Below are 27838 nucleotides of genomic sequence, written 5' to 3' on the forward strand. Positions count from 1 at the left end.
AGAGAGAGAGAGAAAGAGGGAGGGAGAGAGAAAGATAATCGCTAATGCGCTTATACTTATTGTTAGATAGACGGCCCGAGAAGCGAAAGCGACGCCTCTTCCTCTTTCGGACAACATTTATACGGGAGGCGTCTTAATGCTACTTTCGACGACACGATGAATTAATCACCCCTCGTTCCAACGTCGTCTTTGACTGCCTCTCCTTAACCGTTACTTTGTAGGCAAATGAATTAACAACAAGAGACAGAGAGAGAGCGGTTAGCGAAGAAACCTCCTTCGCTGAAACCGTTCTTAACGATTAACTGTCGTCATTTATATATCAAGAGGTGTAATGATACCGGTGATACACGAGATTAATTAAAGATGGGTAGTGAAACTGATTAATACCATTTCTATCGCGAATAAACGATATTCGTCCAAACTATAGGAGAAACAGTAACAGTGGAAAGAATGATGATTCTTTTATTAGTCACAGATTTAAAAAAAAATACTTAAGAAATTGTACATTTCTTATATACTTCTTGATAATAAATTATAAATATTAAATCATTACTTAAATATTTATTGATTGAACTTTTAATCATAAATCTGAATGACTTTGTGCATCTAAAATTTTTCCATGGTAACATTATTTTTTTTATTATTTAAAGATTTTCATGCAAAGTATCTCCAACTATCGCTCCCACAGTATCGTTTAAATGCATTGAAGTTTTTATCTGAATATATATCTTTTGTAAGCAGTCGTCGAAAGATTATCCCCGCATTAATTTTCGGAATTACGCGGCCGCGACGTAAATGACGACTTAACGAGCGGTTTTAACGCTTTAATTATTAGCCCGACTGTACTGCCGCGAAGAGAACAAGAACGTTGTACAAAGGGTTGCAAAGCGAGAGGCAAGGGTGTGTTTGCGCCCTCAGTGTTAACGCAATATACTCGCTCTAGGGCGCGACGCACTTAACATGTGTACACGAGCGCTGCCCGTCTGCGGGCTGTCTGCCCATGTGCATCCATATTCCCTTATATGCTCGCCGTTAGCGCCTACAACGCGCTACCTCGTCCCCTTCCTTCGCTTCTCTCCGTTAATAATTTGTATTCTTTGTAGCTGCTAAATTGGATTTATTTGTTTGGAACATATTCCGCTAAAATCGATCGTGCAATATTTAATTACATATTTGCTTATATAATTTAACTATGTATTTATCCGTACCAATATCTTGCATCGGTTTTTTGAAAGCGTAATTTTGTTCAAATTAATTATTATTCTTTACTTTTATTCTTCTTATTTTCTCTCTTCGTTCATAATATACAGTTTGCGATATGTTAGACATATTATATACAGTCATGATTTTAACATTTCTGTCGCATATACATATCACTGCGCCAATCCCTTATTCATTTTCTTGAGCTTCATATCCCCAGGCATCACTTGTCTTCGTTATCTCCATGAAATATGAAATCTCTTGCCTCTATAACGTGCCGTCTGCTTCCACTCCTTTACCTTCACTATGTATACGTTTTCCCCCTCTAGTGCTCTCGTGGTTATTATTTCTTATTTCTTAATTCTCGGAATACACTCTATACGCAATATGTCTCGTATACACATTGTCTCTATATATCGGACTTGCGTCAAAGACAATGAGAAGCATCATTAATAAAACTAGCAAAGGAACAACTACAGTAATGAGAACAAAGAGTGAATCATATAAAATAAAAATCTACGCTTATAAAAATTATACGATTCAAAAGTGCATAATAACTTTGATAATTATCGAAAAAGTAAAATAAAATGAATCAAATCAATGAATAAGTTTTTGATGCAAGATTCAAATCCATCCTCAAATAATATTTCGATCAGTTACATATACAAAAAAAACCGTTTTCGGAAAATCATCGATCGACTTTTCATTTCGCCGACATTCATCGAATCTATTATTACATCGATAAAAGAGACAATTTATTTTCACTTAGAAATCCTACTTTTATTTTAATAAAACTTCCTCAGGACTCTCGACGACCGTGCAATATTCCGGACCTGTGCCATCGAGTTAACCTCGTTGCTGGGCGACAGGGTCTAATCGTGCAATACTAATTTTATTACGCGCAAGTCCAGTTAATTGGCGCCAGAAGCGTATAAATTGCAGCGGCTTGGCGACACTCGGCTCATACGGACCGTAGGGACGTGGGGCAGTTTATCCTTAATGCGAAAACATTGCTTCCCCCTCGGCACCCTCGGTGGTGAGGGACCAGGTCGGAAGGTAGTCACGTAAAGGATTGCTGGAATTCCCGCAGGAATCTCGTGCGACGTCTACCTAGTGCTTACTTAGAAACCCGAGCGGTCCTCCACCGATATATATTGAACCTGGTAATCTTTTAATCCCAGCCCAGCGGCTTATTGGCGACCGGACAAAAAAAGGAACGCGATCTCTTTCAGCGATGAGACGTAACGGACGTCGTTTTAAATCTGCCGACGGGAATCTCCGCGGAAATCGAGGCGGCTTAACGGTGCGGTTACCGAGGTCGGGCGCGAACTTAGTGGGTAACAGTGGAGAAGTTCTAACCGAATCCGATGGCCCCGCGAAGTCTGCGAGCGATTAGAAGTCAAAGTTGGAGAACGCCCGTTATCGCGCGTGAGACTCCCATTATTTCGCTCGCGGCATTGTGTTCTCCATCTGTGACGTAAGATATTTACGCTAAAGATAACGCTGGATAAATTATTCAACATTGTAAACGCCTTAATAGCGGATGCATTGTACATGTATAATGCGTATATAGTGTATCGATGTGTTAAATTAATCGCGAAATATTACTCGCGCGACATTTCATTGCGCTGCAAATGATACGAGAGACGCATTCTTCAATATTATTTTAACGCTTCGTTTGACAACTGAAAGGCAGAAAGTACAAGATAATTTTAAATCAATTGCGAAATATATACATGTATTATTTGTACATTTTATAATAAATGATATAATAAATGATTTTTTTTTAAATTATTAATCTTTTGTTATAAATAATGACAATATAAAATAGAAATGGATATTTCTTTCATGCTAATTCTATATTATTTTATCTCTTTTATATCATTTGTTGATCAGGGCTTGAGTCTTCTCCCCGTCTGTAACCTTCAAGCTATATTCTCGACTTCAATATATTTCATTATGCGCTGTTTACACGGCAGACGCTTCTGTAAGGAAATGAAAACGCTTTCGTGCACGATAATGGAAATCTGAACCGCACGGGAGAAATTAGTTTCTTTGACCGATGAAAGTGGCTACGTTGTCGATAGAAATGGACGAATTCCAAACACAAATTATTTTCTTAAATTCCCGACTTTGTCACCGAAATAAAAAGTCAATTTTGTATAGTTTTATTGAGATTGTTTTAATTCAATTTCAATTTTATTCACCTTCAATCTGAAATATTTTCTTTCTTTCTATATTATTTTATGTTTAATTTTAACAAATTAAAAATAATTGCATTATTATTTTCAATTATAACTCCTTGTACTTTAATTTATAGAAATAAAGTATCATTTTATTCTACAAAATCAATATTAATCAATTATTATACTAATTATTTATTACCGCTCTTTTTGTATGAATATAAATTGGCTGATTTATATTATATGATAGCCACTTGAAACTACTTAGATACAATAATTGTTGTCTCTATCTTTTTTTATTTCAATAAATCTTTTATGAGGCCAAATATCTTTCTAAAGAAGCTGCAATCAAAAGTCTAGTATCTATAATCTTCTATGTAAGAAATATTGCAGAGAGTTCGATGATCATAAGAAGATTTTTATATTAATAATGTATCTCTGTAAATCTTAATAAATTTTATGTAATTCATTTTATTTTATTTTTTATAATTTTAATACAATAATTTTACTCTTTTCCATATCACGATACATACATACACATCGACGTATCAAGTCAACCGCAAACACACCGAATAATGAATACATCGCATACCCGGCAAGAAGAATAACGGTTGAAATTAAGACAGACGGTAAGCGGAAAGACCCGTCTACTCTTAACATTGACTTAAGACTCGCTTACTTGTTCCTCTCGGCAAAAGATATCGCGAGCTCAAGGAGGTTCATCGAGAGGCACAATTCGGCGAGCCGTTTATCCTCGCTCACATCCGCAACGCGACAGGGACGGAAGAGGAGATTGGAATGACTGAAGTCCTGATGAAGGGTGGATGGTGAGGTTGAGGGGTGGAACGCGAGGGAGGAATGGGGAGAAAGAGGGGTCGAGGGTACGTAGGGCAATTTTCGCGTAATTCGATGGGGCGTGATCGTCATAGCAACCCTCGGTACCCTCCGTCCACCCTCTCTGGAAGCTGCAGCCTGTTCAAACAAGCCTCAAACTCCATACTAGGTTTGTATTCACTCACTCCCTCTCTCCCCTCCTCTCTTTCTCTCTCTTCCATTCGATCTCTCTCTTTCTTTTTCTCTCTCCCTTCCTCGCTATTCGTCTTTCTGCGGCTGCCGCATACCGCATTCGTCTTTCATTGTCCGTCTCTCTCTCTCTTTCGATGCTCCTAACTCAAATCCGCGAACGGTAGTCCGGGATTTCAACAGTTGCGATAACTACCTGGATTTCTCCCGTACTATACATGCAGTGACGGCTCAATCATTTCATAGTAATTACTTGCACGTTGATATAGCACCTGTACACGAACTCAAACGCCGCGCGAGTTGGCTAGCAACAACAACAGAATCGTCCTCTCCCGTGTTTCTCAGAGCAATGGATATCCGAGCTCTGAGCTCGAAGCTCGTCATTTAGTTTAGTGGCTTGCGACCGGCAGAGAAACCTCCGGCGTGGCTTTCCGACGTGCCATAATACGGTCAACCGTATGCGTCTCGTGGCCGCGGCTGCAATTACGTTCTCCCTGAGAATAGTCTACATGCAACGGGCTTCATCGTTTATCGCTGTACCAAGCATAATTCGTAAAGCGCCGTATACAAACCGCTGCGAAATGATTTTCGCTATAATAAGACCCTAATCCCAGCATTAAAGTCTCTTTCTTAAATATTTATTCGATGAGAAAATATCAGGAAAACGAAAGTCTCTTTTATTTCGTCTGGTCCTATGATTTTTCACACGAATAATTTTATTGGAATTTCCCAAGATATTTAAATTTCATAATAATATTTTATAATAAGTGTTTTAATGGATCTAGGCTCTTATAGAGTGTGATAGAAACATAAACACTTGCGCATTTCACATATAACGCCACTAATCGTATCTACTATTACAATAAGTTTTACGTAAATTAAACGCAGAAAACAACATGTACATTTCTCATTATTTCCGAAATGTTTTAATTAAACGTAGGTTAAATGAGGAAAGTACATTGCGAAATAACTCGTCGACATTATTTCCGAATATAAATTCTCGAAAATGCTCGAAAATTGCGTTTCTAATTCTCGTCATTTGCACATCCATAGCTTCTCATTATCGACCAATGCAGTCGCGTCTGCCGATCGAATCCCGCAGAATTCCACGCGGACGAATATTTCATACTCTGTGATCATATAACGGGTCGCTTTAGTGCCAGCCGGGGCTGAAAAACAGCAACAACGAAAGAGAGAGAGAAAGAGGACTCGCTAACGAGATGCCGTAGCTTCATCTCGCGACAAAATCAAACTTCCATTACCCATTCCATAGGCGAAGAAAGTACTAGCAAACGACAGCAAGATTACTCATCGAAGTACCTAATCTCACCTGTAACTACTTCATCTTTCATTTGCCCGTTTTTAATTAACAAAGTTGCACGTTGTCGAAACTCGACACCTTTATACGCAAAGCAAATCCCATTGTACGTGTTTCCCTCATCATGCATTTATAACAGCACTTAAATATGTATCCGGTCATCTAACAATTAGATTATTTTAATACATATCAGAGCAATTGTGTATTTCTCCGCTTTAAAGTTCAAAACGTGAGGTTTTAAAAAATTTTGTATTCCCACATTCATTTATTAGAAATACACCAAATAAAAACGTGCTTGTTCTAAATCAGAATTTAATCGTTAATCGTTGGCTGAGTGTTGTATTATTCATAGACGTTGTTTCCCTTATCAAAACGATTCAATTGTCTATTTGAGCATTATAAAGCATTTAAGCGCGTTGCAGCGTGAGAGCGGGATCAGATTAAATTCTTAGCGCGCAAACCGGCAAACTTTTCGCTATCTCGTTTCGTTCGTTATCCTCCGTTTCGTCCAGAAGGGCCGAAAAATATTTACGTGCGAAACACGTAGCAAAAGACAAAAGAGATGATATCAGAGGAGAGATGCGGGAGGAAATGGGAGAAAATTTAAGTTAACGAAGCACAGACGCAGGCCCCGCGCGCGTATTTCGAGAGTTCTCTCGTCGCGGAGAGATATATAAATTACCGTGCGAGAGTTACACTCGCTGCAGAGTATTGCCAGAGAGCCACGCTTAATTATAAAACCGATAAATTCATCCCGTGGGACACAGGACAGACGTCTGGAATCCCGAGGTTGATAAACGAGCCTCTGATCCCGACCTCCTGCCTTACACGCTCGTCTACCGGCCACCCTCCGCTGTCCTCTCTTCGCTTAAGTCGCGTCCTTCCGTACGCGCTTACGCCTCGATGGACTCGCATCATTGAGTTCCGGAATCTGGACGACCGTGTAATTAGATCCTTGGCCTCCGCAGACCTAACTATAATTACATTTATGTTACCTGCGAGGATATGCCGGCTATGAGATACCGGCCCGTCAAGGGACATCCCTGGTGGGATCAAGTGAGCGCGCAAACGCTCTCACACATTGTCCACTTTGAATCAAATTTTCATATCGAATTTACACGTTCGTTCGTCGTAATAACTTGTTCATTTCGGAAACGCTCTTGCGGGAATACTTTATTGCGGAAATTTTGCACAATAATTCGTTTATTATTTTTATACGAATATGCATTCTTTACGCTACTCGTTTATTGACACTCGTTTGGAAAATTGTATTAAGCAAGGAAATTAAATAATGCATTAAAATATGCATTTTATCTAAAAATTACTTTTTTTTTAATTAATATATTTATTTAATATGCTTTATCATCTTTGTTTTAAATATGTATAAATATTTAAATATTTAAATATTTAAAATAATTTTTCGTGTGCATATATATATATAGAATATGTTGAGAATCATAGTACAAATAGAGATGACTCGTTATGAAAAAAAAGTCAAAAAGAATTTTTTTTTTAATGAAATCTTGCATTCTAATAAATTTTATAATATATATTTTGTTTATCTTTTTACACGGAAAAAAGAGAAAATCATTTTTTTTTAATTGTGTTACGCGACATGCATCTCTATATAAAACTCTATATACGCATGCAACATAAAATATGACAAGTATTCGGGACATCAAACAAGTATCCCGTCCTCTTTAATGTTATTCAATTTAAAAATGATAAATCATGTTTATTTAAATTATTTCAAGCAAGAAGCTCGTTACTTGTAAATCAAGGGTAGAACACTTGAGATCAGCCTAGCCGTTTTGAATCGCGTTAAATGTGAAGGATCCCTCACAGTTTTAATCGTCGTTAATCAAACAAAGGCAGAGACAGGTATGGACGTAATGTTCCATCGATTCTCAAGTACTCGCCGATGGAAGGCGGACGCTCGCTCAATTTGGCGCGGTTCCAAAGCGGACAGATGTCCGTAATTCTCGGTTTGATAAACGAGCGCTTGATCCCAAGTTTCCTATAAAGCAGGAGGCGTCTTCAAGCGAGCTCTCATACCTCGTCCTTATCGTGACACGTACTCTGTATATTGTGTCTCCTATATATTTTACTTTATTTTGAAGGATAAAATTGACGGCGCGGAAAGAAAGAGATAAATTGATACCTTAACAATGCCCTGAGTAGATATGATTGTAATGATTTGTATAAGATTCTTTTTTTAGTAAAAGTATATAATGGAGCATTAAAAGATCCTTATTTCCCTCTCCTCTTCCTCCCCCGCTACTCCATATTATATACTCCTTCTCTGAACAAATTATGGATATAAACGAATAACGGAAATTAATAATATACAGTTTTATGTATTCTGTAAGAATAAAATGACAAAAAAATATAACGATGTAGTCGTTATTGCGAACGACTGTATATCCATGAACGGGGATGATTTTATCTCTTACCCTCTTAACCGCTCCAACGATTATTGAAGCACTTAGGTCGTTTGCTCCCCACCGAGATATTAATTCTCAAGGGGTTTAGTCGATTCCTTTTCTCGGGTAGTCACTCTCCACCAGAATCTCCATGGCTGCCTACGACGGAGAGGGGGGGGGGAGAGGGGAATAGATTCGACGGGTGTAACGGGTGTCGCCACAGTAACGAAGACTTCCCACGCATATACCGGATGCATTCGCGTACGGATACGGGGACCTACACACGCGCACGCGCGGCCGATATAGCCTAGCATGGCCTTCCAGCGAAGTTTGTGAACTATGAGTGAACCTATCGCAAGGACAAATTTCCTCATCTAACTTTCTCCGAGTAGATGAGATGATCGCTCAATGCCAGAGGCACCGACGCTACTATCTTCACTATGGCTCAGCCGCCTCCGCCACCCCCTTCTCCTTCTCCTCCCTCTTACCCCCCCCCCCCGCACGCGGGAAAATTAATGACGGAATCCGGGAGTTTTCTATAGGCAACTTTTACCGTAGGAGATCCACGGCACCGTCGAGTAGAACAAATTCACGAGGGAGACGAGGCACGAGGAGAATAACGACAATAGGTTCCCACCAGCGCGGTTCGACACGAGGATGGACATCGCCGTTATCGTGTTTTCGTTCGACGGAGCTCTCGCGTTTAAATTGGCGGCGTGCTTCACGTCGACGGCGAACAACGTAGCGGGTCTTTTGTCGATAAACGAAGCGTCGTTGAAGCGATAACGATGATTTATGTGCTAAATTCTCTCGGGGCGATTGTGTTTCGTATATTTCGATCAATAAGTGTTTAATCGACAAAAAGATGAAAAATCAAGAAAATCAAAAACGAGTGTTTAAACTCGAATTTTGCACGTTATACAGGTGTTTCTGAACTGAATATCAAAAATAATAAAATTTAAAATAAATTATAATAATATATTATTTATAATAATAATTTATAATAATTATTATAATAATTTAAAAAAATAAAATTTTGGTGAAACGAAGTATTTTTAAAAAATTGTTCCTCGCTGACATGATGATGTATCCATTATTACAATTCACGTACATGCTTATAAAAATTTAAGCAGACCGATTGAACACATTATATTTTTGTAGACTTTAGAAACACCCTGTATAAACGCAAATGTTTAAATTGAAATTTGAGTAACGCGTCAAACGAAATCCCAAACACGAACGACATGCTACTGTTCATAATCACGTGTCGGGTGGCACCCCCACTCGCGTCGCGCGATCCATAATTCTAATGAGCCGAAACTTTAATTCGAAATTGCTCCAATAGCCAGACTCTCGAGAGACGAGCGGCATCCGAAGCGCTTCGAGGACGCGTGATTTTCTCTTTCCCTCCCTCGCCGATCGCTTCACCCTATTTATCTATCCACCATCCCCCGCGCATTCGCTCTCCCCATAACGAACTTTCCGTACGTCGCGTTCCGCGCACTCCACCGTCATTGAAAAGTCTTATTCTCGCAGGAATTAACGAGTTTCCCGAAGAATCGCGCGGAATTACATTGCCGCGCGTCGCATCGCGTCGCGTCGCGGCGCATGCAATTCTGCAAGTTGGAATTGAATCTACCCAGCAGCCAAGAGAAAGGGGACGGATTCGATCCTCTCGCGGAAAATGTCTCGCGATGGCGCCAGGGAAATGGGGCTCTTGACGCGGGGAATGAAATTATTAAAACGTCAACGCCATGTATATCTGACGATGAAAGCCGTTACGGTGTCGCCAGGCGCAGGGCTGAAAATTAATACATATACGCGTCATTTGGCGTACCTTCTGATTTGCTCTCTGCAATGCGCTAATGGAACTCTTTCTCCCGATGAACGCGAGATCCTGAGCATGCTGTTTACATGACGTCGGGGGGACAGAGAGATTATCTATACGTGGAAAATACGCACGAGCTTTCAGTTATTAAAATGACGTAATTTATAAGCATCTTGAAAAAAATGCACGCTATTTTCCGTGCTTATTCGCTAAGTGCTTTAATAAAACATGTACGACATTCGATATCTTTTATCTTAATATCCAAGGAGTCGCAGATAAATAATTCACTTATTGCGATACAATTTTTCTGTTGTGTACTTAGGTATGAATATATAAGCCACTCACGTATATACGCACAAAAATATAGGATGCTTTAAACAATCGCTTATCAATTGCTCCGATTCTCTTGCCGCAAGCTCATGCAAGCTCGAATGCAAGCGGGATATATTCACAGCGACATTTTTATTATTTCCTATTGCAACAATAATATCGGATAGCCGTCGTTGTCGAGAAAATATGAACGTTATCGAATCTTGAATATCGATATCGCGACTGGAGTATCGAAACGGCCACGACTACTCCTATACATCCCTCCCTCCTTCCTTCTGCTTTCTTCCTCCAGGATACAGAGTCGAATCTCCACTTACGCTATCGAGCAAGTATTTCTGGGTACAGCACTGTATTATGCATTCACCCCCCGCGGAGCCCTCGTCGCAGGTCTGTCGTATACCTTAACATAATAAGGTCGTATTATGCAGTATATACAAAATTTCCAGTTTAAACGCGGCCCACGTTCGGGCCTTAACGTCTTGTTCGCGGACATTCGAGAGTTTCGAAACTCCGCTCCTTTCGTTTCGAAAAGTTCAGTTGAACTTCGGAACGATTTACTAAATCGACACAATGTGCACTTCACAGGACGACGTGGAATGTTAACTACGAGTAATACTTGAGTAACGCGCTATTATTCGTAAGTTCGCGAATGTGAATCAATTAACTTTCTATCGATCGAGCGACCTTATGGAAAGCATCTCGGGTCGCAATAAAAATTATTCTCCTTTCTCCTCGTAGAAACGCAATGAATAATGTAACACAAATGCTAACGGGAAACTTGTCTTATTTAATTTCGAATACAATTTACGCGATCATTCAAATATGTGTAACTCATATATGCAATTATAGGATTTTATCCAAGTGAAAAAATTGTTCTTCTGCCATAAGTCGCGCAACGTATCTAATTATGCGTCAAAATATATGTTATTATATAATATATTTTAAACGTGTAATATTTAGACAAATAGAAATACTCGCGTGAGATTACGATGAGATTATAATATTATAATGTAATATTATGCAGATGAATATATGTCTGCTTTAATACTGGATTTTGTAAGGATCAGCGTGCTCTGTTGGGTGCATTTACGCGTTTTAACGAAGATCCGGAGAATAACGGTAAATTTTTTATCGGCTCTTGAGTAATCCCAGAGGGCAATAAACGGTCTACATCGTTCTCTCGCTTCGACGTTGCGAAGCATTACAGGGTACGATCGCGCCATATGGAATTCCTTTTTGAATATTTTATATTATGGATATTTCTCCAACAAAGTTTCTGCATTCAACAAAAAAGATACTCCGTCAACATCAATTTTTCGCATCATGAAAACAACAAGCACTAACGCGAGAGATCAAAAATCGCGCATCACACTTTGACACATCCAAATAAAAATTTTTATTATTTCGTTTTATATGAAAATTAGAAACTAATTTAAGAAAAAAAACCTAGTTGATATACAATATAAAATAGGATTCTTGCAGTGTCGAAATCAATATAATTAATATTACAAAGTTTTCTTTTCAATTATATTAAATTAAGTGTATCTGAAGAAGATGTATTTAATTTTCTCGATTAAATCGAGATACTTTTTTGCAGGAAACAGAAGAGTAATATAATATTAAATTCTGATACTCGTGGGAACGTTGGCTCTGACTTATAAACAAGCAGCCGCCCCCGATGTCTACTGAAATCACCACACGCGGTATGATAACACGGTGTAATCTACCGTCGTTAAATCCGGCACAATCACCCCTCCGTCATTGTCTCCCGTTACATAGCGACGAGCGTGAACGTCCTTCGACACTGAAATCTTCCGTGAATATTTCAGGAAAATTACCGCGTGTTCGTCGGGCCGCTCGGGTTTCCAGCGATTATGTCGTATAATCCGCGGTGAGTGCGTTTGTCACGGCCCGCCACGACGACGGCGGCGGGTTGGTGTCGGGTGTCCCCGTGGGTGATATTCCCTGTTATCCGAAACACGAGGCTGTTATCCCACAGCACTTACCATACGTAAGCGCCGCGATGGCCGGAAGAACGGGACGAGACGGACGGATCGTGGGAGGGAGGAGGGGCGGGAAGCCGGTCCCCGGATTACCGCGGGGACATTAATCACCTCCGCGTCACCCAGCGTGATCTCAGTGAATTTGCAATTAATTCGAAATTGCCGTCATCGTCGCGAAGAGCGCGTCGTTTACACCGTGTATCGAGGCGGTCCGATTCGGACCGGTGCGCGATCGCCGGTGATGAATGAGCCGCGGCTTCGATCTCATTAATTAACGGAAGTGGCCGGAATTCGATGGAATTAGCGGATACGGATCATTCGACGAAGCAAATGCCGGCTGAGCGCATCGCCAATTCATTGTCGGTGGTTAAGGGATACGTTTGTGAATCTATTCTTTGTGAGAAAATATTTCAGCGAAAGATTGAAACTAAGACCTTAAAAGTCTATATCATTTTTCGATAAGTTTCAAGTAAACCTTTTTTTAATTTAGTTAAATTACCAAATAAATTAAAAAAAAGTTTATATTATACACGAGAAATCATCAATGATGATTTGTTTGAGAAAATGCAATAACTTTTGCAATAATTTCTTCGTCAAATTCAAAGTACGTGTACAATTACTGCGGTCCAATTACATAAATACACCTTCACAGGACATACGCACATCTAATTGAACAGCAGCCCCTGACAGTTCATCAAACATGTCAGCCACGATAAGACAAGAACGACAGATCGTGACTGTTTCCGTAAGGGAGGCGGCGCCGGACTCGATGTGTGGGTTACAGTAATATCTTTTTTTCCTTACGGGGAAAGTACGCCCCGTCGAGTTCCCATCGGCCCCGAGAGACCAACGGTATTACAAGTAATTGTCGCCCTGGGGAGGACGCAGATCGACCCTATATCCACCCCAACCCGATCTCGAAGCGAGATGGGACGAGGGTGTGGGTGGAAAGGAGGTAAAGCGAAGGAAAAATAGGTGGCAGAGAAAACGAAGGAAAAAAAGGATAGAGGAAAAACACGACACGGAAGAAAACATGGTACGCGGAAATGGAAAAGGAGGAAAACGTATAAGCGAAGTGAGAACGCGGGAGAGAATAACATGGAATGCACGGAAAAAAGAGAAAGAGCGGGTTCGTGGGGGAAAAGGAGAGGAGTTTCAAAAGGGTTTGAAAGCGAACGGAGAGAGAGAAGGAGAAGAACGCGACGTCGCTAGACTGCGACACCCTTCCACGTTTTTCACAAGCCTCCCTCCCCCTCCCCCACATCGGTTCGTGAGTCGGAGGGAAAAAGTAGCGAGCAACTTTCGCCTAACAAGTGGATGATTCACAAATCATTCCCGATTCGGCGTTCCACGCCATCCCACGCCATGAGAAACTTCGTTTCAGTCTATATCCTTGCCCAGAACGACCAATAACTCGTATCTCGCTGCAGGCGACGAATCGAGAACAGAGGAAGACCGAAGGACGGTGTGGGTGTGGGTGTGGGGAGAAATAAACGCGTAATGTTCTCCGATTCGCCATCACGCGAATCGAGAACCTAATCGAGGGTGCTATCGCTCGAGGTTGCTTCCGCCTTCCGTGTTACTTTGCGATCTCTTTTTTCCCTCCAATGTCCTCGCTTCGTTCCATTTTTCACTGTCGCGGTCTTCGCGTCTTCCGAGGGCAATCTCTTAAGATGAAACACCTTAAAAGTGAAAAATAGCGTTCCTTCCTGTTCGTGCCGTCAACAACGAGGTCGACGACGCGATTCCGTCGACATTTCGCGATTCAAATACCAGAGAAATTATATACACGAGGGCCTTTAGTCGCGATCGATTCGTTCGTGGGGAGCAATTCAATAGATGAAGCCATCGAATAAAGAACTAAGTGTCATGACTCATCGATCGAATCCGCCGGTTCAGATGACCGGATTAGTTGGAACCTACATGATATCTGACGGGAGATCCTTTCGTCTGATCACAGCATGCGACATTCTGGTGAATCACGAAGGACGTGTACGAGGACGTGTAGCATTCCCATGATAGAGGAAAAGTTCTTGCTCTCGATGGACTGATAAAGCCGCATAAAGCTATGCTTAATCGAGTTGCTGCTGAATGTACTATGAGGCGTTATATCTCAAATGTATTTGAAATATTTTTAACAGGGGCGACAAGAGAAACAAAGAATTTCAAATATAAAAATATTTCATATATATCATTTATACAACTCTACTTCTAAATTTTCAAATTTTTTCCAACGAATTTAAATACTTGAAAAGATATTTGATTTCAAAATAATATTCCCAGAAACAGTAAAAAAATAATATTTAAATATAAATATAATAAAATACAAGAAATTCTGTCTTTCTCAAAATTGATTTTTAAGACACACTTTACGAAATAGCTTGACGTTTTATTTTAATTTATCATTTTGATTCTCAGCAAAATAATTAAAAATTAATTAAACATTCGCGCTCAAAAATTCTGCGATGCAAGCAAAGCTATAAAAATCCGTGGTATCTGCACGAAATTAAGCGACCAATTTCTGTGTGTATTCTCATCTCGTGCGCACGTTGTTCTTCCATTCTTTTGTGCCGGCTACGGCCGTTTTCTAGAAGCGAGACTTCCATCGGATCGAAAGTGAGCGAGAGATAAGGCGAAACGACGGGTCCGTGATCACGGAAATGGTGCGATTTTGCGCGGTTAACGAACCTATGGATAAGTCCACCGAGATAACGGGAGCGAAGGGACTGGGAAACACTCTCCGCGGGATAAGGTGGATCGTTGTGTTATTCCCGCAACCACAATAAAGCGCCTACCCCGTAATGGTGCCGGGAGTATACGTTATACATCTGCGAAGTAGTAGAGGAACGTCTTTTCAACGATCGCGACGTGGTCGTCGCGTCCAGATCCAGGATTCGTGGCGCGGACATATCGGCCTTTTACGGACGCTCGTCCTGAAAATCTCGAGATTCAATGAAACCGCGATACGACACATGGATGACAAGAAAGACTTACGTCGTCTACGTCGTCGAAAGACAACTTTACAATCAATTAACCGGAAACAAATCGATATAGGCGCTCGATATAGAAGCTCTTTTATATATATATATATATATATATATATAACCCTTATTCCTATTTATATATTAATCTTATAATAATTCTATTGAGTTACTTGGTAGAGAGAAGTCTCGGTAGAAGATAATATTTAAAATAAAAGATATATAAATATTTACGTAAGTTATTTTATACCTATTGGCTTATAAATGATTAACGTAAAATAATAATTTATACCTACATATTAATTAAAATCCTATTTGTAATATTTAGTTTAATTTTATGAATAAATATTTCAAATAAACGAATATTTCTCTTCAGAGATTTCAATTAATCAATTTACATAATTATTTCTCTCATTATATGAGTAGTAAAATATTTGAATACAGTTGTATTTTTACGAATTGTTCATATACGTATTTTCTCTATTTAATTATCTCTTATACATCTCTTAAATTCGTGTTTGTTCCATGTTTCATTCAGTATTAATGATTTTTTTATTAAATTAATATTTCAAAATAAATATTAGCTCTATTATTTTTCTAATTAATTTTCTTTACATTTAATATAATATTTGAAATAATATGAAAAAGATGAAATAATCACAATGTGATTTCAATAACTTCAGATATATCAAGTAAAAATTTCTAATTATTCTTTTATTATCTTTGAAAATTCTAATTTTAACTTTAATATTTTCTCCATTTATATTCTCGTGTCTGTCATTTCTACGAAAAAAAATTTTAAATAATATTTTAAACGAAACGAAATATTTAAGTGACTATTTTCAATATTCTGCACACTTGAAATGTATCCACCGCTTGTTGCATAACTATTTGCCTAAGAAAATATTCAAAATGCTTGAAAACATGGTCTCGAGCAGACTTATGAAAAATAGATGTTAATGTGCTACCGGTCTGTTCCTCGACACGAATTTCCAGAAATGTTTAAAAATCTCCATGTTTTAAGAAACGATTATTGCACGGCAATGATACTTTACATCTCTGCTCAATATTTGTAAACAAAATAATCAATAATGTGATAATAAATCCAAATCAATCGACAAGGATTATTAAAGCAGTTACGATCAATTAGATACGCAGCGGTAGTTGCGGAATGGAGGTTTCCTCTTGTCGTTTAACATCCCAATCGAGGGAGAGCGCGGCGACTTTTCACGTTTTTCCGCGTCCTACATCTCGTCGCGAGGGGTTTCGAGGGCGCGTTCGGTTTCCTTGGTGACCGAAGGGAGCGCAAAACCGAACCACACTCGCTCGCTCCGTCTCTTTCACGCCCACGCCATCTATTTGTATTTCATATTGATAGAGTATTGATACAGCCCTGTACCGTCGTGTACCTCGCCCCGACGAGCCCCTCTTAACCCTCCGCGAGCAACCCCGGTAAACCACCGTGACGGGCCACCCGTCCCGCGGCAAAACATAAACGAGGATATCCCGTGTGTTACCGTTCTGGCCGGGTCACGTGTTTACTTTGTTCCGCATTGTTGCGTCTCGTTAATGGCCGGCGGAAACGTTTTGCTCTCCGAGTACACGGGGGAGATCCGTTTCAACGTTTCCCTCGGCGACGCGGATATGCATCCGAGTATCGTGATTTCTTTTGTAACCCAAGACGTAAGAGAGGTCTTGGAAAAGACTCCGCCTGGATGACGGAAAAGTATCGTATCCGGAAAGGAGCGGTTAGGTTCTTTTTGTACGCGTAATAGTATCGCACGATGTCATGCACGTAAATTAAAAGAACGAGCGCTTTTTTATCTCGAGCAAAAATATCAAACAAGGACGAAATAAATAAATATTAAACCGATGTTAAAGTCGTAATTTGTAAGCTCGAACGTTTTCGAGAGTCTCGCTTAGAGATGGTTCTTCTTTCGTGAATATACATACCGGGTGTCCTACGAGACTCTGCCATGAAAATTCTAGGTCCGCTATGTTGGCCGGCACAGGAACGACGAAATTCATCGCGTACGTGTTGACCACCCCCTCCCGCACGTAGTACAACTCGGCCTCGAGTCCTGAAAGCAGAATAGCGACGAGTGTATCGATTGGGCGATCAATTATGAAAAAGCTGTACCGTGCCGTCGCCGGCAAAGTTTCCCTTCGCCAACCCCCGATGAATCGACCGATCGCAGACTACGGCACGTGCAATCGCCCTTCTCGTTATAAGTTGAGGACATTGACCACAGTCGCGTCTTCTTTGCATGAAATATCGTACGGAATACGTTTTCGTATGAAAATTTCAGAAACGGAATAATTTCGCCGTTCGGCAGCACGCGAATCGCGCACTTCAGAATCATCGTTATACTTTCGATACAATCCTAATGCGATCTTTCATATATTTTTTATTTTCGCAAACATTTTTCCTTACATACATTTTTGCCACTGAAGAGAACGCAATGTTCATTTTATTATTATTATTATTACTATATATATTTATATATTATATATTATAATTATATAATTTATAATTAATAATTTATAATTATTAAATTTATAATAACTATATATTATAATTATATAATTTAGTAGAAATATTAATTGAAAAATTAAGAGAAAAGCGAACAAGAAGGGAAATGTCAGTCGCAAGCAAACGTCAAGACGCGTGACAGGTGAGGAATGAGAGCTAATGCGACGATTATTGTCGGCATATATTTTCTACACGTGAAATCATATCTCGACGATGTCTACCAAGGAATAACCACGAGAATTCTAGGAACGGATTTATAATACAGATTCCCGTCGATGCCAGTTATATCCATCCTCTCTCTCCATTCTCCTCGCCTCTTTCTCAGTGCGGATCATGATCTGAAAATTCCTCCCGAGCACTCGCACGTACAGTCGCGTCCCCATCTTCCTTCTCCTCTCTCCCGAAAAATCTCCTACGTCGAATAAATACACAGGGATCTGAATTTTCTCGGCGATCGGATGCGTCATCCGTCTGCCTTCACGTATGACTACGCAATTCGATATCACGCTCGCGAACAAGCTCTATCAGACGTACGTCATATTCGACGTCGTGCAAACCATGCGTCGCGTGTGCGTCGAGATAAGATTCCTTTAAAGAAGCGAGATATTCAGATCCGGAGTGCTGCACAATCTCGGTAGAGGAAAAGCGCATAAAATGTAGTACAAGAAAGCAAATGGAAAAAGAAAGAAGCAAAAGAGGAAAGTGGAAAGGATGTTCTATAAATCTCTATATCGTAGAGAGTGTGTTGTGAGCAAGCGAGAACAGCGCACGTGACTTGGTAGAAATTAATAGTGTTGAAAACCGAAAAGTTTTCTGCCTCCTCGTAAATCGTGTTATTCGCTCTTAACATGTTTTTCGAGTTAAACGCTCGCGTTTTAGTTTACAGTTGTAATTAGCATTCCTTCTCAGCAATTATTTTTCTTTATATTTGTAAATTTTCACTAATATCATGTTTGGTCGAGAAATATTTTTATTGTTTTATACGCATTATTGTTTCAGATATCCATAGCAGATTGCATGTCGAAGTCAAAGTTCTAACTACAGTAGCAAATGGGAAAGATTGTCTGACTCTGTATCGAGTTCTACTGCTTTTGTGCTTTGGTTCTTTAATGGTCAAAGGACCCCATAACGTTTAGTATCTTGCTTGCGATTGTTATATATATTTATAATTCTCATTTTTAGAAGGAGGAAGAGAAATATATTAAATATTTTATATTTCCCTTAATATAAGGAGCGCAAAAAAATATAAGAATAAAATATTATTTTAATGATATTCTGAAAATCGTTAAAAATAAAAATATTTGTCTAGAATCACAAGATTTGTTTTTTAAATAGATATATCTATACTATTTATTCACATACACAGATGTATATTATCTATATCGGTTGCAAAATAGATTAACAATAAAATTGGAAACTTCAAAAGTCGTAATGGGTTGTACAAACTGTATTTCCACGAACTAGGCGTCGAAGCGAGACGCGAACGCTTGTGATACGGTTTAGCGAGAGCTTAGCGTTTCGTGAATATACGTATACATTGAAATGCTAGTAGTTGAAGTTTAAGGTGGCATCGAGCAGGGAGTCGAGGGTAAGCGTAGTAAGAAGATTAAGTAACTTTCTACTCCGTGCCCCGGGTCTTACGAACGGAAGACTAACACTCGGCAGAGAAACTGATAATGACAGTCGGCCGTGTATTAAGCGAAGCATCCGCGAAATCGAATTAATCCCTCTGTACTCCATTTTATTATCAGGCGTTAATCCCGGCTAAAGTGGAGAATCGTGTCTGACTAAGTAAACGCATTACCACTTGCACTTCAAGATGTACCGAAATTCATCGCATAATATTGCTGCCTAGTGATATTACGTTACGCGTGTAACGCGTAAATCCTGTTGCGTGTCCGTATGTATATTTTCTTCCTTGAAAAAAGAAATTTTATATTTCATTATTCTATTCCGAAAAATCCTTCCTAACTTTCTATAAGATAATAAAATTGTTTATCGTTTACGTAATCAAGTTATACTAAAAATAAGAGTGACACTATCGAATTTTCACATTAAACTAACGTAAAAGTGTCAAGTAGATGATAATTCCATTGCATTAATGCGAAATTTCGAAGCGAGCTCACAATTAGTTCACTCGGCGACATCAAAATTCGCACCCAACCCATCGTAAAAATAAAACAAATTACCTCCTAACAGGAAAACTCTTTATTGCAAACGTCAGCGAGCAATTAGCTTTCGATTCCGGTCAATTAAATCGCTTGCTCGCAAATAACCGAGCGAGAACAAACAACCGGAAAATCGCGAATCTTTATTATCTATCCACCGCGTCGCGAAATAACCGGGATGCAAAGTCGGGGATATTTGTACGCCAGTTTATCAGTCGCAACTATCCCGCGGGAATGCCGCACACGTAAAATGGGAATGACTTCGAATATGGCTGAAGAAGCGAGAGGAAGGTGGAGAGTGTGTACGGTCTCGCTCTCCCTCCCACGCGTCGTGAAGGAGGTTCTGAAACACGAAACTCTACCGCGTGTCGGAAAGCCAGGGGTAGAAAATATTTCAAGAAGATAAATCTTAGCCGATCCCACGAGGAACGGACACGCGCAAGCAACTAACTCGGGTGGATTAAGTTCCTCGCGATATCGCCCGAGGGTTTCGAGTGGGACAACAAATGGACATAATTAGGTTGCGCCGCGCGACTATGGCAGACCTGGGCAGACCATTGCATTACGTTGTCGAGATTACGTGGATACTACGCAGACGACTCTGCGATCGTTCCGTAAGTTCCGTTTCACGACGCTCAGGATCTTCGGCGAAAAGTTCGAGACGGCCAAAAGTTAGCGGTGCAAGCAAACGTGTAATTATACCACATCCCACGATATGGTTTCGTGAATCTGATGGCATCCATAAAATAATCGTACAGAATCCAATTGTTATCAATAGAGTCAAGTATCTTGGAAATTAAATTAAATCTTTTTGTTATATTTTTGTATTTTAATTTTTGGTTTCAAAAGTGTGTCAAGATGATGTTCTTTTTATAACTAGGATTATACGATTTTTCTTTTATGAATATTAATTTTTCTAAATTCTACATATATGATCGATATTGAATCATGAAAAGTTAATAGTTTTCTAACTTATTTTTAATTTAAAATACATATCATAATATTACTGACATTTTATAACATAAAATATAAAATATGAAATCATAAAATGTGAAATTATAAAGTAATAAAAGAAAAAATGTAATTTAAAACATATTTGACTCTGTTAATTATAATTAAACACCCTATATTTATTTATATAATATAGAATAACTTTATTATACGTATACCCGCGAGTGTTTGGAAAAAAGTAATATTATGATGTGTATTTCTTCTCTTGACAAATAAATATTTTATTAAAAATTTTGACAAACTTATATTTTTATTTTGGTGGAAATAAAAAATGTGCAGAATACAACTTTGTATTTTCTTACTTCTTAACTTTTATTAATAAAGTTGTGAATAAAGTTCCATTATATATATCAATCATTTATACATAAAAGTTAGTTGAGAAATAAAATCTTACTCTTATACTTTTACTTTTATTTAAAAAGCTCCTCCAATTTTAATCTTACATATATTCATAAAACTGTCATGTTACACGGCAATCGTTCGGCAGTCTTTTACATCTCGAGTCTTCAAAAAGTACTTGCATATAAAAATTTCCTATTTTCCAAAGCATGGAAATTCCACGAGACGAATCTGAATGATATGACACGCGTACATGCGAGCACATGTATAAATATCACTCATTTTATCTTTTATTACATAGTCTGTGTCCCTTTCATATGATAAAATCGCGGTCAAATCCATCAAATCTCCTGACATATCTCCCACAAGCACTCGCGCGAGATCACGGCGGGTCATAGGGCGATCTATCAATTTGCCGTCGAGACGGTACGGAAGGAAGAATTTAGGAAGAAGGGTGGCCAGCTCTCCTGTCTTATCCCGTGGGAGATGGTTCTCTGGAAAAGAGCACGGGGACAAAGAGGATAGGTTATGGGTGCTTCTTCAGGAATGAAACCTCGTCTACGTGAGCGGGGCTCCCTGCTTTGATGGCGTTAAGTAGAATATCGTGTTTGGCATATGAACGATCAACGACTATTTTAGGCCATTAAAACAGAGTGCGATTTCATCTACTGTATTATTCTCTCGATTATCTCTGAGCAAGAATTAAAACGTCTCTAACAATTATCTCGTTGGAAATTTTTATTAAATAATAAATTGATAGGTAATTGACTATTGATTGCGAATAATTTTTTCGTAATTAAATACAATATTTAGAAACTTGTTGAGCGACGTATCATGTGAAATTGACTGTACGTGTTGTTCTGAGGCAGAAAGTCTCGTTTTAGAAGCATATATCGTAGTAGGAAAATTGAATTAGCATAGGGATTGACGTTGTATCGCAGACTGATGCGACGCCAAATTGAATTTGAAATGAACGCGCGTGAGTAACTGCGTTTCGTGCGATGTCCTCTGTCAATAACGTAAACGGTTTGTAAAGTTTAAATTTTAGAAACCGCACTCCCCCAAATATTATTTACCTCGTTATCTTTCCAAATTGCAACATGAAATAAAATTTGCGAATTAATAAGAGAAAGAGAGAGAGAGAGAGAGAGAGATAAGTATTTTATATTAACATTGATTCCTTGAAGTTTTCACGCGATAATCTCTTTCTGCGAAATTTTAATTTGCACGTGAATTGAATAATATTCAAATTAAAGCAAACTAATCCAACGCGCTGTCTCTTGCTGTGCGAAACCAACAAGTTGAATTTATTAGGCTCAATTAATGCATCTTAACATACGCTTTTGGGATCGTTTGCTTCTAAACCATGTAATTTGTATTCACCTAGCTATCGGGCTAAGCGACGAGGAGCATGAATGTTCTTTAAGCGGATATTCCAGGCGCATAGATGGGGGAAGACGCGCACGCGGGTTCGATCAGGGTCAGGAGCCAAGGTAAACACATTAAGGATACAACATCCTGTATAGGAGACACATCCCGCCGATGGGGAAACTTGGCGCGTATGGCCGACTACAACGGAAATTCGAACGTCTCGCGGATCGCCGGAGATGGAAAAAGTCGTGCTGGGTCGACATATACCCTGGAAACTAATCTCCTGCACTCGGATCTTGTTTCCCCCGATCATCGTTTCCACTCGTTTACCTCTTCGTCGATAACGTGCGTGATCCTTGCCACCATATCGTGGTCCACAGTTTTTACGCGCGCCTATCCATGTTAAAGTTAATCATTGTTATAAAATTTGATTCACACAGAAAAATCGTTTTCATGGAAAAATTCATTTTCACGAGCGTTCCAATTATAGTATGGAAACTTATCAATGCATCAGATTAACATTTGGCAATGAAACTTAAATTTGCCAAGAGATTAATTAGAGAGTTTGCTGCTATAAATTCTACATCTTACAAATAATATTTTAGCAGATACAAAAAATGGCGATATATTTATTGTGATACTTAGAAATGTACCTATCAGTAAATCATTTTTTGTATGATATATATATTTCTCATCAAATCATACATGTCCGATTGGTCGAATCATTTTGTATTTTTTTTATCTATGAGGCGACTCGCGAATGTTGAACTCTAATGATTGGAAGAACCGCAAAGAGGCGATCGATACTGGTGCATCGACCGAACGCAATGCGGCACCTCGGCATGACCTTGAGCAGTCTCCACGATTCATTCTATCTGAGTCATTTATCGCGATCTCCGTCTTCGCAAGCCGAGCGTGTGCGTTGGAGCCGGATGGAATTCCGGAGGAGTCATTTATTGTTCCTGGAGCGCGCGCAAAGCGCACGTCGACTACTCGAATTTGCAATAAAGAAGATAGATGCGATGGAAGGAATATCGCCAGCAGCTAATCTTTTACTTTTCCATTCCGCTCTCGGTCTTCCTCGCTCATTCGTTATTCATTAGAGTCCACCTTGTTTCACCGGCAAAGCGATACGATACGAGTTGCGTTTCACTGTGGAGAGACTTAACGATGTACGAGGGCTTCAAAGGTACAAGTAACATTACTAGTTACTTGCGTCGTGTGTCTTGAAGTAAAAATACAAGAATTTATTATATATTTCTCTGTGTTAAAAATATACCCTTCCTAGCGTTTTTATAAGCATTTTATTGCAAGTAAAAAACATTTATCTTCGATTTCTTAGAGAAAGTTTTATGCTTATTAATAAATTTATTTACATACATATCATCATATTTTTCTTCTTACATACTTTTTTCCTTTTTCTTTTAAGAGAGAAAGAGAATAATATTTATTTATTTTAAGTCCAAGAGAGAAGCGCATAACTGTTATTTTATTTGGATGATTACTTCGGATATCTATGTGTATAGTTCGTATTAGACCGAGTAAAGAGGAGACTGCAATAAAGAAGCAGGGGTCGTTTGAGAAAACTGACGTCACTTTTTGCAAATAATTTCAACCAAGCCAGGCTCCATCTCTTTGCTCGTACATTTTCTCTGAAACTTATCTACGATCGTGTAACAGCAACCTCTTCTCTCGAGGACCTTTCTTCGTCCTATCGCCGACTTTCTCTTCGCTCGGTTCGTTTGTATAGTTTTCGACGTTTCGTCCGAGGTTTCGTCGGATAGTTGGAGGATATGGCGCAAAAGAGCCGAGGGCGAATGCCGCGGAAAATCAACGACGAAGTACCAGAGAGAGAGGAAAGAGGAAAAAAGAAAGAAAACGGGAAAAACAAGGAGCGGCGGAAGAAAGACAAAACCGAAGGAGCAAAAAGAAACGGACGAGTCTTTCGGGGCGGTTGTTCCTCGGAGTTGGCCGCGAAAGAGCGTCGCGTCGTCGTCTAGTTGAACAGGATGTTTGTCTTTAATTAAAATCAGTCGCAACTCGTTCGTTCCGCGAAAATTCGCCATTGCTCCCCTTTTCCTCCCTCCCTCCCTCCCTCCCTTCACCCTTTTTGCAATCGTCACCCGCCTGAGTCTCCCGCCCCGTTGGTCGCTCGTCGCTTTGTCGGACAGAATTCTTAATATTCAATTATCCCCCCGTGCTTTTAATTAGTCGCGCATGGCCCCTCCGGCGCGCTTGTTCGAGCGAATGGTAATCGTTCTAGCCAATAAATTTGTTGTTTCAGGTAGATTGAAACATTTATTAAATATTGATCCGACGTTACGAGAACGAGGTGAATATTACACGATCTGCCTCGTTACTCAATTATTGAATTTCGTTAATTTCCGGAGTGCGATGGAGGTTAGCGATAACTGACGAATCGGCGAGCGGTTAATTTGGACGATTGATAGGATACATAAGCAATATTTGGATTTCGTTCCCGGTCGAAAAGTTCGCGTGTTTCGGATAAGTACCTTGTCTGTACAGACGATGAGCTAATGCAGATTTAACTTTCGCTCGTCATAAATTTCTTTGCGCAACAAACATCCTCTCCGCCTAATCATCTCGCTTTGCTCATTTTGCAAATTATACAATTGTTGTGAAGCTGTATACTAATTTGCATTACATTTACATTCGCTCCCTACAGTTTCAGTAAAACCAGAAAGTAGATATTAACAATCCGTCGGCAAGAGTTGACAGAAAAGACTTAAAAATGATTTTTGTTTTCAGATTTTTACAATTTTGAAACTATCATTAAAGAATCCGTTCTTGTCTCTTTTTCGACAAATTCAAAAAATGAAAAAGTCCTATGAATAGACATATATATTGATAAAAAATTAATCCTCAGATTAATATTAGTAAAGTAATAAAGAAAGATTTTCTCTCTTTCGACTCTTGATAAAACTGAATTATTTAGAAACCATTTGCGCCTTTTGAATAAATGAAATTTCCCTCGCATGTCGTTCTTTTAACAATTTATCGCGGAGTGATAAAACCTTCCTGTTTCCTCAGCGACGGTAAATAGTTGAAGCTATAAACAAACGGAAGGTGACTGGCGCCATGAAAAACTGTACTCGCAAGAGAGGCGGCGATGGCGGCCGAGGGATGAATGCGAAAGAGCCACCGCGATACAAGGGCTTTCATTACATCGAGACTGCAGCTGCGCGGGGAAAAAGACCATTTTATTCCCTTCGTCTCTTTGTCGCGGAAGTATTTTAGCACCAAACCAAGTGAGGGACTATTCACGAATTACTCGCAACGCAGATTTCTCTTGGAAAAAAGCACATTCTGTATAAACTGCACAATTGCAGCGACGCTCGTGCATCGATCGTCATTGTTTGACAGTACGCTATACATCCCTGATAAAAGCTTGAATCAAAATCGACGCATCGTTGGATGCAATCTACATTCCATTTAGTAACAGATTTTATTCAAAAATAAGAAACAATTTTTATTCATGTAAAAATGTTATCATTTTAAATGAATAATATTCTGAAAATATTAATAACAATTTTTATCATTTTAACTTTTAGCTAGAAATTGTAGAGAGAAGGAAAATTTCTCTCTTCTAAGATAAAAAGTTTAAAAGAAGAAATCCGAAAAAAAACATCGGTACAACGGCTCTCGCTTTAATAACTGTCCGAGAAATGTGATTTGGTCTAACATGTTTCAATCTGACAAAATGAAACTGACGTCGCGATACGTGCAGCTAGATCGATATAAAACACGTCGGTATGAAACGTTACGATTCATTAGAACGATCAATGTAACGAGACAGATAATGATCCAAGAAACAAGAGAAATAATGGCACATTTGCTCAAATAAAGCGAACACACGAAGCGTAATTAGCGACAATTATCACGAGAGAAGTAACGTCGATGAGATATAAACGCGCCGACATTTCGTTAATGAACCTAATACTGGCGATCAATTGAATCGAACGTACGTTAAGTGTTCGATTAAATTTTGCAAACACATACGTTTGATGCTAGTACAAATGCTTCATTTAATTGAGCTAAATTATAATAGTGCAATAGCAGTCCTCACAGGAGAATCGAGAAATCGTTATTTTATTAATTAGCTCTCTCACGCGCGATATTCCTATACCTTTCTTAAAATGCATAATTAATTTAGAAAGAAAAATTATTCTTCAAAGGACAATTTTCTTTAATCAAATTATTACTTGGACCTAGTAATATTTTTTCGCACAAATTTTAATTTAATTCCTCTGTAATTTTTATTTATTTTCAAAAACGTATATATATCTTTCACTTCATATCTGATTTCGCGTCATCAGTTTTATAACTATCTGATTACACAGCGATTAATTATCGTGTTCCTCTAAGTAGCGAACAAATTAATAAACTAGATTGCTAATGCTATCCTGGCGCTATTGCGAAAGCAGTCAATCTCTCTAACTCGCCTACCATCAGGCGTTTTATCAGCGATCGTTAATCGCCCTCGAGTGACGGTACTTCCTCTCCGTCCTTCCCTTTCATGTCCCACCCTTTCCTTCTTCCCGTCGCCCTTCCTCCTGTCTTGGGTGACGTTCCTCGGAATGCACATTTATTGCAAGACTCAGCAGGGTTGAAATTTGATTACTTTCCTCACAACGTTCTACTTTACAATCGGCTAGCTATTTCCGAGTTTGCATAATCAAAGGAGGAGGGCAAACACGCACGGAAAGAAACATAAAGTGAATTTAAGTTTATTAAACTTGCTTTTTTATCTGTATATTTCTCAATCAATTTGAGTTATTTTCTTTTAAAAATAAGAAAAATATATCAAAAATAGAAAGTTTCTATGAGTTGAAGTTTCAATACGTTACTCTTATAAAGTTTTCAAACATACATTTTTCAAAATATGAAGATAATATATATATAATTCATACTAGAAATAATCTTAAGAAATTTCTACAAATGTTTAAAAATTAAATAATAAAAATTGCGAGAAGATATAAGATCGCGTCAAATTTTATTAAGGAAAATTCAATTCCATTTTCATCAAAAGATACAAAATAAAAATTGTAATAAATCGGAAATTGAAGAATTTTAGACTTCAAGAAAAAATTCTCAATTCGCAAAGGT

General features: G+C 38.9%; 1 protein-coding gene across 6 annotated transcripts in view; it reads right to left on the bottom strand.

The window, feature by feature from the left end:
• The window catches only part of LOC145962978 (tyrosine-protein kinase Dnt), a 114365-nt gene that overhangs the window by 61246 nt on the left and 25281 nt on the right, over positions 1-27838 (bottom strand). For 5 of the 6 annotated variants that reach the window (XM_083084518.1, XM_083084517.1, XM_083084515.1 and 2 more), the window contains one exon: positions 17243-17370. The exons of the other annotated variant lie outside the window; for it this stretch is intronic. In XM_083084518.1, the coding sequence (XP_082940644.1) occupies positions 17243-17317 (75 nt within the window). In that variant the 5' untranslated portion in view covers positions 17318-17370. The remainder of the gene's footprint in view (positions 1-17242; positions 17371-27838) is intronic. 6 annotated transcript variants of the gene reach the window in all.

This window comes from Camponotus vicinus, unplaced genomic scaffold (assembly GCF_025532165.1).
Source record: "Camponotus vicinus isolate PSW18456_S1 unplaced genomic scaffold, iyCamVici1.0 SCAF_12, whole genome shotgun sequence".
NCBI classification, from domain to species: Eukaryota; Metazoa; Arthropoda; class Insecta; order Hymenoptera; family Formicidae; genus Camponotus; species Camponotus vicinus.